We start from the raw sequence: 15,119 nt of genomic DNA on the forward strand, positions 1-15,119 counted from the left end.
TTGAGAGAGAAAGAGCAGGAGCATGGGGGAGGGCCAAGTGGAGAGGGACAAACAGACTCCCCAGTGAGCGGGAAGCCCAGGACCTTGAGATTCTGACCAGAACTGACATCAGATTTGTAACTGACTTGAGCCACATAGGCATCCCTTCCCATATTGCTTTCAGAGAACCTGTGAAGATGAGGACAAAGTTGAGTGTACATATTTAATGCTCAGAAGAAATTGAGATATCTTTAATGTGAGATGATACATGAAGTGAGGTGGAGATGAGATCATCCAGGCATTACTTGTAGAGTAAGAAAAGCAGTTCAGTGACCAAAAATCTGAGAAACATCAACATTTAAAGTTAGGGAGAAGAAAAGACTAAAAATGAACCGTGGCAGCAAAACCAGGGCAACAAAATGTCTCATAAACTGAAAGAAGAGGAAACCCTTATATGTGCCGTTTGCTGGCCCTAGCCCTCTTCTTGCTCTTAGTGGTTCTCCACTCTGCTTATCTGTTCAATTTATTACTACTGAAATTGTATTATGTGCATATTTTCTTATTAGTTTATATTGTCTTCTTGACCTCTGAGAAAAGAGACATGAGAAAGGAGACGTAGTAGAGTTTCTGTTGAGTGAATAGCATGCATTAAAGAAATAGGAATAAAGGGAACTAAAAGTGTGAGTTATATTTAACCAACAGTGTGAAAACTGATGGCCTTGGGAAGAGCATTTTCAGGAGAATCATGCGAATAAAGTAAGATTTCAGTGAGTTGAAGAATGCCAGGAAAAGAAGTCAGAACTGCCAACACTGATGGCTTTTTAAAGAAACTTAAGGAGAGAAAAACAGAATACAGTTGCTTATTGAAAAACTGATGGATATGATTTTTTCTAATACCCCAAAAGAAGACTTACCTGCTGCATTAGTCATCAGTGGGTGGGTAACAAAGTACCCTATGCATAAGTTATCAGTGAAAGGGTAACAAAGTACCCTCCAAAACTTAGCTTAAAACAACAAAAGTTTATTAACTCACAAGTGTTGGGGTAAGGAATCGGTGTGTGTCTTAGCTAGGTCTTCTGGCTCAGAGTCTCTCAGAAGGCTGCAGTGAAGATATTGACTGGGATTATAGTCATTTCAAGACTGGACTCTGGGAGGATCCACTTTCAAACTCACTCAGAACAAGATTTAATTCTTCCCTGACTTTGGTCCAGAGGTCTCCCTCAGCTCCAGTTATTTTACATAGACCTCGCAAATCTCAACATGATAGCTGGCTTTCATCAAAGCAAGAAAGTAAGAGAGCAGGAAAGGGCAAGCAAGATGTTTGACAGATTCCTTATAATCTGATCTCAGAAATGGTATCTCATCAGTTTTGTTGCATTCTGTTCAGGAGAAGTGAGTCATTGGGTCTAGCCCACACTCAAGGACACAAGGAAAGGAAATTACCTGCAGGTGTGACTACCAGGAGGTGGAGACAGTGGAAGTCACCTTCTAGGTTCCCTACCACACCTGAAAACAGACAAAAATAATAAATTATTGTAATGCATTGTAATAATCTTACCTGGTTTTGGCAAGCAATTTACATGATATTTTGTGTTCTAAAATGTTATATCAGACTTATATTTAGTATTATGCTTTTGGAATGGACAAATGTTTCAGATATTACATGTAATTTCAACTAAATAAACAATCTTTTAACCATATTTTGATCAATTTTAAACATGTTTGGGCTGCATCTACAGTTAGCCCTCTGTCTCTACCTCCTTTCAGTGCAGAGTTGACAGTAATTCCTATTCAGCTCAGTGATCCACTCTAATAAAAGCATACAGACATATCCAGAGTTTTAGGTGATTTCGGAAATTCAAAATTTATGTTTATCAAAACTGATCAATCTCCTCTGATAATCTGGCTTGTTTCCACCAAGTAGTTCTGCAGTTCTTCCATTAGGATCAGCAAATTAAACATTGGAAAGTAAATGAACTTGACTGTAAGACCTTTAGTTTTAGTGAAAATAGGTGTACTTTTTTGAAAAGAAGCCACATTAGTTTTTCCCCATTAAGTACAGAAGTCTTAACATATCAGTAATAATTTAAATCATGTGAGCTACTGAGGGTCTAAAACATTGGGTTTCTCCAGATTCTTTTAATCCCAAATAGACCGCTGTCTGACAATGCAGCTAAGTATCACTCTGTTAAAATTCCATGACCTAAACATCTTCATTAGAAGAAGTACAGTTTTGGGGGCGCCTGGGTGGCTCAGTGGGTTAAGCCGCTGCCTTCGGCTCAGGTCATGATCTCAGGGTCCTGGGATCGAGTCCCGCATGGGTCTCTCTGCTCAGCAGGGGCCCTGCTTCCCTTCCATCTCTCTCTGCCTGCCTCTCTGCCTACTGTGATCTCTCTCTGTCAAATAAATAAATAAAATCTTTAAAAAAAAAAAAAAGAAGAAGAAGAAGTACAGTTTTGAAATAGTGAATGTCTCCTTAGAAGGTCACCAGATTAATCCATCTATGAATGGATTTCACTTTCCATGTAAAACATGCTGCTTCCCCCAGCATACTTCACACTTGTGGCTAAAAACCTATAATCTAGCAATCCCATGGGCATCCCTCCCACCAGTTTCTTTATATGCTTATCAAAAATCTGTATTTGTCCCTAATTCTGATAGTGCCAGTTTTATTATTCTTTTTTTTCAGTTTTATTATTCTGATTATGCCATTTTAATAAGAACTAATGAAATACAAAGTCAAAAAGAATTGTTATTCTTAAACTAAATGGACCATTTTTTAAATGATCCAAACAAATTGCTTAAAATTAAGTGTTTTTAATGAGGTATCATTGAGAAAATCATATTATGAAAGACTGGAGGAAATTAATAAGAACAGATTGTTTCAACTTTGCCATAATATTAGAATTACCTACGGTGATTTGGAAAAAATACTTTGGAAAACGTATTCATGCCAAGATTGCAACCCCAGAAATTCTGATTTAATTGAATTAAATTTAATTAATTAATTAATTCTGGAACTTTTTTTTTTTTAAAGATTTTATTTATTTATTTGCGAGAGAGACAGTGAGAGAGAACATGAGTGAGGAGAAGGTCATAGAGAGAAGCAGACTCCCCATGGAGCTGGGAGCCCGATGCGGGACTCGATCTCGGAACTCCGGGATCATGACCTGAGCCGAAGGCAGTTGTCCAACCAACCAAGCCACCCAGGCGTCCCAATTCTGGAACTTTTTTAAAGCTCCATAGATGATAATAGTGTACGGCCAGGATTGACAACCATTGCTTGAGAAAGATTCCACATTCAGTTGCATGTCTTGAGATTCCATAGTCATTTGTTTGGCATATGCCTTAAATGTTTACTCAACTAAAATGATAAATTAATAATAAAACATTTTTAAATTTTAATTTATTTATTGAGAGAGTACACACACGTGCACACTTGCAAGCAGGGGAGGGGCAGATAGAGAGGGAGAGAATCTTAAGCAGGGTCTATGCTCAGTGCAGAGCTTGACACAGAGTCTAGTCTCATGATCCTGAATCAAAATAAAGAGTGGGACACTCAACCGATTAAGTCACCCCAGATCCCCCAGTAAAACATATTTTTGAAAATCATAGAATACATAAAGTTGTGAGTATGGTTTGTAAAAGAAGATGATGTGGCATTCCGTTCAGCATATTTAACTCTACTTCAAACATCTGGCATATAAATACTCTGATAATCCTTGCTTTGCATAATCAGTGGATGGGGAACAATTACCATTGTTCTGTGATATTTAAAATTCCTTTGTCAAACAGTAAACTTTTTTTTGTTAAATTGTTTATTAACATATTATTTGTTTCAGGGATACAGGTCTTTGATTCATCAGTCTTACACAATTCACAGCACTTACCATAGTACATACTCTCCCCAATGTCCATCACCCAGCCACTCCATCCCTCCCACTCCCCTCCCTTCCCGCAACCCTAGTTTGTTTCCTGAGATTAAGAGTCTCTTATTTGTCTCCCTCTCTAGTTTCATCTTCTTTCATTTTTCCCTCCCTTCCCTATGATCCTCTGTCTTCTTTCTCTAATTCTTCATATCAGTGAGATCATATGGTAATTGTCTTTCTCTGATTGACTTATTTTACTTAGCATATACCCTCTAGTTCTATCCACGTCATTGCATATGGCAAGATTTTGGGGGTTTTGATAGCTGCATAGTACTCTGTTGTGTATATATACAACATCTTCTTTATCTATTCATCTGTTGGTGGACATCTAGGCTCTTCCCATAATTTGGCTATTGTGAACATTGCTGCTATAAATATTGGGGTGCATGTGCCCCTTCAAAGCAGTAAACTTTTACTGTTATAAAAATAGGCAAGAAATGAAAAAATAGTAAAGCTAATATTAGTACACTGTAATAGAAGACATTAGAAACAATGAAAACTCAGTTATTTCTTTGTTTAAAGAAAAATTCATCTGAAATCAAGAGTAGTTTGAGTGGCACTGATCTTCTCATTATATAACTTCTAATGCAAGTTGAGTATATTTCTATATTTTGGCTAATTATCATTCTTCTTTCTGAATCAGGTTCCAACATTTTGTCCTTTGCATTTCAACGTCGTGAAATATCTCTGAGAGTTTTAATGTAAATGTTTTTGCCAGTGTCATTTCCTCTCAGACCTCTTCAGCCTTCTCATCACAACCACTTTTCCTCATTTATTTGGATAAGTTCACTCACCTGCTTTGTTTTCCTCAGTCTTTCTCTAGAGAGTCTCAAATGGCCACACTGTCAACATTTCCACAGTCAACTATTTCTTCTGTAACTCCATTTACATTCCATTTGAGTTTTATTTCCAGTATTATCACTTAGCTTATTTTTGGTGCACGTCCATTTTGTTGGTCAATTCCCTCTTGTCATTATCCATTTTTCTAAAATTTCATACAAGTTTATCTCAGAAGCACAGAACTTTGCAGTCTCTCTATGAATTGAATAACAAATCCACAGTAACCAGTCACCTGCAGACTTTGAAAGAAGTCATGTAAATTGCTCACAAATTATGATGTCCATGTTATTTTTGTCGTGATTTGTGGACTGAAAAGCTGGGAGCCAACTTTGTGCTTTATGCTATTAGTCACAGTTAATACACCATGGCAACTGAATTTTGAAACATATTGTTTGGGGGTCTGGTTATTTCAATCATGGTAACTTCCATTCCATGTTTCATTGCAAACTGTGCAAAGTGAGGATTGCTTATATATTTAAGTTGAGATAAAGTATTGAAGGTAGTGTTTCTTTTTAAAGATTCCCTCATTAAGTGATGTCTTTGCTTAACTAAACAACCACACAGTCCTTTTTTACTTAAGGAAGATGTCTACTCTAATTTACCCCAATTTCTTCATTGTCAATGATTAAGGGCAAAAGCATAAACACTGATGTGCAAAGTTTACAATTCTTACCCACCTTTTTTTTTTTTTAACTTTCTTGAGGTATAATTGACACACAGTAAACTGCACATTAAATTAGAGTAAACGATTGGATGGATTTTGACATAAATACATGCTTTTGAAGCCATCACCACCAAAATAACTAATATACATAAGCCAAAAATTGCATCCTAACTTTTTGTAATGCTTCTTTTTATTTCTTTCCCTGCTTCATGCTGTTCTATTCCAGGAAACCACTCCTCTGCTTACTGTCAGCATAGATTACTTGCATATTCCAGAATTTTGTACAAATTATGCTTTGTCTGGTCTTTTCATTCAGCATAATTATTTTGAAATTTCTCCTTTTGATTCTTTTTTACTATTGAGAAATACTGTATTCTGTGGCTGTATCACAGTTTATTTATCCATTCACTTGTTGATGGCATTTAAATGTTTCCAGTTTTGGGCAATTATATATAAAGTTGCTGTGAATGTTCATGTACGAGTCTTTGTGTGGAAATGTACTTTTATTTCTCTTGGCTGCATGCCTAACAGGGGAATGACTAGAGCCTGTGTTTCACTTTTTAGAAACATAGTTTTCTAGAAGCTTAACATTCCCACCAGTGAGGGATGAGAGTGCTGGTTGCTCCACATTTTTCCCCCTTTCCTGCTTTTTTGGGAATTATTTGAACATTATTTAATATTCCATTTTATCTCTTGTGACATCTCATTATATAATTGTTTTTGGTGATTGCTCTAGGAATTATAAAATACCCCATTTAACTTTTCATTCTCTGCTTAGAATCAATATTTTACTGCTTCATTTGGCATATAGAAACTTCATCACTCTTTATTCTCCATCATATATGTTGTCTCACATATTGCATTTATATATATTGTAAACCCCATCAGATAATGTTAATACATTTTTTTCAACTATCATGCATACTTTGTCAGTTTTATTTGCCTAGATATTTATCTTTTCTGTTGCTCTCTCCTCAATCCTGATATCCCAAGTTTTCAAATATCATTTCCCTTCTGTCTGAAGGACTTTATCTGTTCTTTTAGAGCATGAACCAGAATTTCTGGCATGTGCGTGCGTGTATTTAACATGTACCAAAATTCCAGACACCCAGAAGGACAGCAGGTATTCATCACAGAGCACCTTGTTGGCTCCACATAGTTGAGGCTCAGTGAACCATTCTTATCCAGGAATGATAGAAACCTCCTGAAATCACAGAAGGAGACAAAGGCTAATCTTGCAAGTAGGACTTTCTAAGGATAGCAGTCTCTGGCATGCTGTGTTAACTCCTTTTTTGCACACCTTGCCTCCTTCCACACACACCCTGCCCTTGTTTACCTACCATATTACCCTCTTACTTTTCATTTAACCCCTTTTAGTTCCCTTAAAATTCAGTCCTAAAGTCTTTAGGTTGGGCAGAAGTAGGCTTCCATACACAGGTTGGGATTAGAGTGTGCAGGCTGAGGAGGTAGTCTGTGGGGACTGACAAGCTCAGGTAATAGAAGTGTTAGGGGAGGCAGAAATCAAAGCCCATGCCTGCTAAGCAGTTTTCTTGATGGGGGTGGGGATGGTATCAGTGAAGGGATATTGGTTACATTCATTTGTATTGTTCAGATAAATAAACATATTAATGATAGTGAGAGCTACATTTCTCACTGTTCAGAGAAAGGAACTCAAGGAAGGAGTAATTACCTTTGTTCATGTTTGTATGGTATTTTACTGGTTATGAGAAGCACAGATTACTGTTATTTGAAAAATCATCAAATATGAGTGCCTGGGTGGCTCAGTTAGTTAAGCATCTGAGTCTTGATTTTGGCTCAGGTCAGGATCTCAGGGTTGTGAGATCCAGACTTGTGTTGGGGCTTAAGATTCTCTTTATCTCCCTCTCCTCTCCCCAACCCCACCTCACCCATGCTCGCTTGCTTTCAAAAAAAAAAAAAAAAAAAAGTAAAATTGAAAAATAGAAAAATATTTTAAGAAGAAATGGGAATTTCCCTGAAAAATATGAAAAATTATTTTCTGGTGAAATACTGAAGCTCAGAGATGGCAGAACAGCATAATGGTCTGAGAGAAAGTGTCAAGAGTTCAGATCCCAGTTCAGCCAGTTATTAGATGTATGGTGTTAGACGAATTACTTATGTCTTAAATTTATAATCAGAACAGTTACTAATATAACCTACCACCTAGGAAATCTATCAGTTCAGATTAACACTTATTACACTTATTTTACTACTAATCACAGTGTTGACTAATGGTAGGCTCTTAATATTAGCTGTTACTGTTACTGATCAAAATCAGAAAAGTAGTAAGTGTTAGACCGGATATTTGAACCTAAGGCTAAACTGTTTGTGAAGACAAAGGCCTGCGTATATCTTTAAATCAAACATTTAATACGTAAAAATGATTACTAAAATGTTTGTAATGTTTATATACTGCTACTGTAAGGACATAAAAGTATCAATTTATACCTTTTCTAGCACTGTGCATTTTTATTTTTTAAAAAATTGACCATAGGCTAAAATTTTTCATATAGATAGCATCATATTGGTCAATAATGAATTCAAAAATAATTCTAGTTAAATTAACATAGGGGCGCCTGGGTGGCTCAGTGGGTTAAAGCCTCTGCCTTCAGCTCAGGTCATGATCCCACGGTCCTGGGATCGAGCCCCACATCGGGCTCTCTGCTCAGCGGGGAGCCTGCTTCCTCCTCTCTCTCTCTGCCTGCCTCTCTGCCTACTTGTGATCTCTGTCTGTCAAATAAATAAATAAAATCTGTAAAAAATAAATAAATTAATTAATTAATTAACATAAATGTTCCTTAACATCCAACAGACTAAGACATTCTAATAAGACTTTCACTGGGCACTTACTAGTCATTGTAATGAGCACTTTTCATGTATTAACTCATTTAATCTTAATATCCTCTTCAGAATAATGATGGTTTACAGTTATGTAATGTAAGAAATTTCATTCAACTTAATTTAAGAGTACTTGTTAATCATCTTTTTATAGATATTTAATTGGCTTTTTAAAAGTGTGCTTAATCATTGTTTGAACATACTCATTGTATTTTACCTAAGGCCTAGAAACACTTCTAGGGACTTTTTTTAAAAAATACTGTAATTTGGGGCACCTGGGTGGCTCAGTGGGTTAAAGCCTCTGCCTTCAGCTCAGGTTATGATCTCAGAATCCTGGGATTGAGCCCCACATCAGGCTCTCTGGTCCGCAGGGAGCCTGCTTCCTCCTCTCTCTCTCTCTGCCTGCCTCTCTGCCTACTTGTGAGCTCTGTCTGTCAAATAAATAAATAAAAATCTTAAAAAAACAAACAAACAAACAAACTGTAATTTAAGCTTTTGTCCACTAGGCGTCCTCAGTTAAGTTTAAGATAGCAGAATTTAACTTTTCGTGAAAGTTTATTTCAGTTTCTAAATATGTTAATAAAAACGTAATGAAGTACCTGGAGAAATTCTTTACATGTAATTGTTCCTGTTGGTATTTTTTTTAACTCATGTAAGGTCTTTAAAAATCTATAAATACCTTTTTTTAAAAGATTTTATTTATTTTATTATTATTTACCGGACACAGAGAGAGAGATCACAAGTGGGCAGAGCAGCAGGCAGAGAGAGAGAGGGGGAAGTAGGCTCCCCACTGAGCAGAAAGCCTGATGTGGGGCTCAATCCCAAGACCTTGAGATCATGACCTGAGCCAAAGACAGAGGCTTAACCCACTGAGCCAACCAGGTGCCCCTCCATTTTTTTTTTTTTTTAAGATTATTTATTGATTTGTCGGAGAGAAGGAGAATGCGAGCACAAGCAGGGGGAGCGACAGGCCAAGGGAGAAGCAGGCTCCCTGCTGAGCAAGGATCCCGATGTGGGACTCCATCCCAGGACCCTGGCATCATGATCTGAGCTGAAGGCAGCAGCTTAACCAACTGAGCCTCCCAGGCATCCTGTAAATCTATAAATACCTTTGAATGTGTGGTAGAAGATTTAAGCATTACTTGCAATTTTTGTACTACATGTAATTTTGGTGAAATAAGGATGTTTTATGATTAAATTACTTTATTATTGTTTAGTTTCATCTTTCCTTTCACCCTTTTCCATTTTTCTGTTTTTTGAAGGGTTTTGGGACTGGAGTTAAACAAAGACAGAGATGTTGAAAGGATCCATGGCAGTGGAGTTAACACCCTTGACATTGAACCTGTTGAAGCAAGATAGTAAGTTTATAAATTTAACGGCCCTTTTTTTGTTGTTCAAAGTGAGATCTAGTAAAATCTTGCTTTCAAATTACTTTCGTAAAGGTTCACAAAAAGTAGTAAAATTTCTAAATTGTGGCATTATAAATCTGACATTACTAATTTAATAAATAAGATCACACCCTTAAAATGTTGCCAGGTTAACATTTCCAAACTACTTTTTATAAATATATTCATTGTAACTGACATGGAACTTCCTTTGATACAGAGGGCTTTTAAGTGCTGGGGTATGTGCTTTAGGTACCAATTTAAAACAGAGTTGCTGTTCTGAAGGCGTTTAATGGGAAAAGAAATAGAATATAAAAAGTGAAAATATATGTTGGAGAATTAAGCTTTTAGAAATCCAGACCTTTATTTGAGCTCCTCCTGGACTTTTCACTTAGCAGCTAAGTGACCTTCAGCAGTTGACCTAACCTTTTTAAACCTCAGTTGCCTTAGCTATACAGTGCTAACAATAATAGTTACCTGATAAGTTTGTTGTAATTTAATTGAGATTTTATGTGTAACATGATTAGCATAGGACCTGGCATATCATAAATGGTTGCTTCTACTCCTATTAATCAAAAGCATTATCACCTATACTTTTACTCCTTTGAGTCCATTGTCCATACAACAGCCAGAGTGCTTTGAAAAACGCAAATATGAACATGTCATCCCCCTGACTTACAACATCTTGATCCCATATAACTCTTAAAAGAAATTTCTAAAAGCTTCATGTGGTCTGTAGTTAGAACAAGTATAACAGTAACTGAAGTTTGTTGTATCATGTTGTGTTTGGCGTTGCCCCAGAGTTTTTACATTACACTGAAGTGTTACTATTATTTACATTAAAATGAACCAGACAGGTTTGACAGAATTCTTTTTAATTTTCAGCCACTGTCATAGTCCCAGCTAGTAGTATATGGGAAACGTGAACAGTGAACACATTCTCACTTTAGCACATGGTTAAATCTAAGATGATCAGCAATAATTCTTTTCTTTGTTCTGAACTTTTCCAGATGCAACATAGCACCTCACATTCAAGGTCAGCTGTGGGCCATTTGCTTAGAAAATAATGACACTAACAGAAAGGGATAGCTGATTTCTTTTGATCGTGGGTGCTGGTGGAAAAAGTATTCAGTGGTGCTTTTCCAGCCATCCATTCGGAATAGAGATCATTTGTCTAACCTGTGAAGTACATGAAGCCAGTAGGCTACCAGTTGTCCAAGTCAATAAGAAATATGAGAAATTACAAATTATATGTGCATAAAATATGTGTGAGAAATACAGGCTGAGGAGTCTTTTTGCGGAGCATATTGAGAAAAGTCAAGATCCTTACTACAGTGCTTTTCATCTTTGCGTGATGAAATCTATAACTATTTCATTTGTTTGCCAAGACTTGTATTTTGCATTAAATCCTTCGGGCAGGGGCACCTGGGTGGCTCAGTGGGTTAAGCCTCTGCCTTCGGCTCAGGTCATGATCCCAGGGTCCTGGAATTGAGCCCTGCATCGGGCTCTCTGCTCAGCAGGGAGCCTGCCTCCCCCTCTCTATCTGCCTGCCTCTCTGCCTACTTGTGATCTCTGTCTGTCAAATAAATAAATAAAATCTTCAAAAAAAGAAAACTCAGAAATGAGATGAACAAACTCAAGAAAAAGTAATAAATGGCAAATGTTTCAGAAATGAAGACTAAAGCATAAAGAACACAAGCAAATGAATACAAGAGGTAATAGCTTAGAAACAGATGGTAGAAAGGTGGATTTTTTTTTAAATCAAGGAGAAATGGAGAAAGATAAAGAATTCAAGAAATGGGAACACATGTGGGAGATAAAGAAGACCCAGCATACATTTAATTGGAATTCCCAGAGAAGAAACCCAAAAGAAGAGAACAGAATTAATATTAAAGGTATACTCCAAGAAAAGTTTCCTAAAATAAATAAGATCTAAAACTACATATAAGAGAAAGAAAATCCTATTTTAACTAAACTAATTTGGGGCTTTATTCCCAAAGAAATGAAGCTTATTATCTCATATGTTCAGGGAAATAAAACATGAGTGCAAGGGTTGTGTATCCAGCCAGATTGATTTTCAAGTACAAAAGAACAGACAAATTGTCAATAACATATAAGAATTCAGGGACTGTTGCTCTCATTAGCCCTTTCTTAGCAATTTACCAAAGAGTAAAATCAGAGAACCAGATGAGACAGAAACATGAGCTTTAGTTATGAGCAATAAGATTAACAAATAGCAATTCTTCATTTAGATATATAAACCCATAGACCTGTCTTTTCTGCTAGATTGAAAGACATAAACAATGCCTGTCTTACAATTATATTAGCAGAGTGCCTAACATTTCAGGTGGTCAAAGTTGAATAAAGTGAGTAAATGTGTTTTTAATATTAAATATAACATTTATTAATCCTTTATTTTTTGTGAGGCAGTATAAAACTCCAATAAAACTTCTATCTTTACATCATCTTGATGACTTCGATGAAAATGCACCCCTTTTCACAAATGTTTGAAGCCTTAGACAGGTGAAGTAACTTGCCCAGAGGCAGATAACTAGTATCAGTAATAGCTGGTCTGATACCATTTTCATTTATCACAATTTTTTTAAGGATTTTAAAAATTTATTTGACAGACAGAGATCATAAGTAGGCAGAGAGGCAGGCAGAGAGAGAGGAAGGGAAGCAGGCTCTCTGCTGAGCAGAGAGCCCATTGCAGGGCTCGATACCAGGACCCCAGGTCCATGACCCAAGCGGAAGGCAGAGGCTTCCAACCCACTGAGCCACCCAGGTGCCCCATCACAATTTTAATTAAGATATTAAGAATCAGAGAAAAAAAAAAGATATTAAGAATGACTTCATAATATTTTACTTTCCTAATTAAGATAGATCTTTTGCCATCTTATTTTTACTGTCCTTTTTGGAATTATAAAGGTGAACTTTAAATGGACACAGATTGAATCTTTCTATATTAATTCTACAAATACTAGATTGAGGAATTTTACTTTATTAAAAATTCTGTATTAATGAAGATTTACTCTGTATTGTATTTGTGGACATAATACATTTGGGTGTTTATGGATCAGTAATTTTCAGAAATATATAATAAATGAAGTACATAAAATGATAAATTAATGTGAACTTTTTTTATTATTAGCATGTTATCAGGTGGTTCAGATGGTGTGATTGTACTTTATGATCTTGAGAACTCCAGCAGACAACCTTATTACACATGTAAAGCAGTGTGTTCCGTTGGCAGGTGTGTATTAAAAATGTAATTCATGAACTTCTTGCTTTAAATGCAAAACATGAAAATAGCAGTCATATGATTGTTTCGGGCAGATTATTCAAATGTCACATTTCACATGGATATCCCTTGATGTTTTCTTGAGACTAAAAACCTTTGATCATGTCCTGTTTTGGTACACCTAGTTAGCATGCTGCAGTAACTAATCATAGTTTTTAGTACCACTTAGCATAAGATTTATTTCTAAGTCTTTCAGCTAATTATAAACAAAAATTTTATTTTTCAACTGATATTTAATAGAACAAAAAGATTAATGACTAGAAGCAGTAAATATACTGGCAATCCTTCACCAAACACATACATATACACACCTACGCACAACCATCTTATCTCTTTACCTACTCAAAGCTGCCTAACTTAACATACCTCTCTTTGTCCTAAGTCTCTGGAACTATTCTTTACTGGCTTTCCAGTCTTGTGAGAATTATTTTTCAGCATCTAGAAAGATGTTTTGTGACTGTTATAATTTGTTCATAATGGTTACTTAATTCTTCCTTGTCACCTGTATCCAATCCAGTATTTACCACAGCTTTAAGGTAATGGGGAGAAAGGGTGTTGAGAAGATGCTTGCAAAAGGAAAAACTTCATGAACATTAATATCAACAATCACCCTGTATTAAAACTGTTCCCACAGCACTAGAATAGGTACGTAAATCCATGGAGTATTTGGGAGGAGATTTGCAATTGTTTCTTAGCTCTGATGCTTCACTTTGGAAATAAAGATTTGGGACACTATTTCTCTGAACCTCAGCTTATTTTGTTTTAGAGATAAATTATACCTGTCCTGTCATTCTTGTAAGATTTTTTTGTGAGTCTTAAATGAAATACTGTCTTTCAAAAAGCATGTTAAAAATTGTAACCACACCATGAAACAATATAATTATAGAGACACTTGGTAGACAACAAAAGAGCGCCTTAAGTAGTCTGAAACTTGGTTTCTAAGAGGCTTATACCATTTTATACTCTCACTGCACTTGTACCAAAAAAAGAACCCTGAATTTAAAGTGTAAGATAGTCATATTAATTCACTTAATTCATTATTTTATCTTAAATAACATTTTAACATTGTTTAATTTGTTATATATCAAAATAGTATTTTCATATATACCACATGCTATCTAATGTTATTACTGAGGAACTGTGATCTACTTTTCTGGTAGTTAAAGTCAAGTAAATGTTTAGTGTGTCAATCTTTTGTTTTACCATGACATTCTTCTTGGATTCACTTTCTGTCTGTAAAAGCATAACTTTAAATGTAAATGGGCATACAGTGAACATGTTTGCAAAATGAGTTAAAGTAGCATTTTTTATATCTGAAGATTTGATCATCTAACTTTACAAAATAATTTCACTTAAAGTTTTTATTAAGTTAATATGGCTTAGAATGTTTGCTGATACTTATTTTTACTTTACTTAATGTGTATATTTTAGGCACCAAAAAGATTCTCTTTCTGTACCAAAATTCTCATTAAATGTAAATGAGAACAACAGGTCATATCTGATAAGATAATAATATAATATTTTGTTCTATTCTTGAATTTAAATTTAAAATACAAATGAGCTTTTATTTTTAATGAGTACATTAAAGATTTGTTTTACTATAACTGGAAAATTTTGGTATACATGAAGGTTTTTAGGAGCAAATAGAAATCAGTTCTCCTTGTTTTAAGCAGAAATTTATTGGAAAGAAATTTTGTATCTCATATATCTGGTGGGAAGGTAAGAGAATCAAATGTGGAAAAGGAGTGGAAGGTAAAAAAAACTAAGGCAGAGAAAACAGTCGGGGTCACACCACAGGAACAATTTAGTTTGGGTTCTGCTACATGTCACCAACAGACTCAACTCCAAGACTATGAATAATTGTTAAATATCCCTGAGTTTTGTATTCCTACTTAGAGTTTTAGAGTCCCAGGCAGGTTTGGGGAAGCTTAAACCATATATCCATGCCCTTACTGCCAAGGGAAAGGGAAAGAAAACATCTGGAGTCCCTAGCTTTCTGTAATGAGAAGCAGTAAAATAAGGGAGATGTCCCTCAAATAGGAGGAGTTTGGATCCAACTTTAAAAAAATTTCCAGGTATCCACTCCACAACCAAAAAGGCAAGTATCCAACTTTAAAAAAATTTCCAGGTATCCACTCCACAACCAAAAAGGCAAGTATCCATTC

At 35.7% G+C, this 15,119-nt stretch overlaps 2 protein-coding genes across 16 annotated transcripts in view; one reads left to right on the top strand and one right to left on the bottom strand.

Moving 5' to 3' along the window:
- The window catches only part of NDUFAF2 (NADH:ubiquinone oxidoreductase complex assembly factor 2), a 357,071-nt gene that overhangs the window by 280,431 nt on the left and 61,521 nt on the right, over nucleotides 1-15,119 (bottom strand). For all 10 annotated transcript variants that reach the window (XR_014310371.1, XR_014310372.1, XR_014310373.1 and 7 more), the window contains one exon: nucleotides 1,423-1,485. Coding sequence is in view for 4 of the 10 variants with exons in the window: in XM_082725906.1 (XP_082582032.1) it covers nucleotides 1,423-1,485 (63 nt within the window). In the remaining 6 variants the exon portion in view is untranslated. The remainder of the gene's footprint in view (nucleotides 1-1,422; nucleotides 1,486-15,119) is intronic.
- Nucleotides 1-15,119, top strand: part of ERCC8 (ERCC excision repair 8, CSA ubiquitin ligase complex subunit) — a 56,145-nt gene that overhangs the window by 961 nt on the left and 40,065 nt on the right. For 4 of the 6 annotated variants that reach the window (XM_082725895.1, XM_082725897.1, XM_082725896.1 and 1 more), the window contains exons 2-3: nucleotides 9,531-9,626; nucleotides 12,805-12,906. In XM_082725895.1, coding sequence (XP_082582021.1) covers nucleotides 9,531-9,626; nucleotides 12,805-12,906 — 198 coding nt within the window. The remainder of the gene's footprint in view (nucleotides 1-9,530; nucleotides 9,627-12,804; nucleotides 12,907-15,119) is intronic. The other 2 variants (XR_014310370.1, XM_082725899.1) reach the window with 1 other exon arrangement.

This window comes from Mustela nivalis (genome assembly GCF_964662115.1).
Source record: "Mustela nivalis genome assembly, chromosome: 3".
NCBI classification, from domain to species: domain Eukaryota; kingdom Metazoa; phylum Chordata; class Mammalia; order Carnivora; family Mustelidae; genus Mustela; species Mustela nivalis.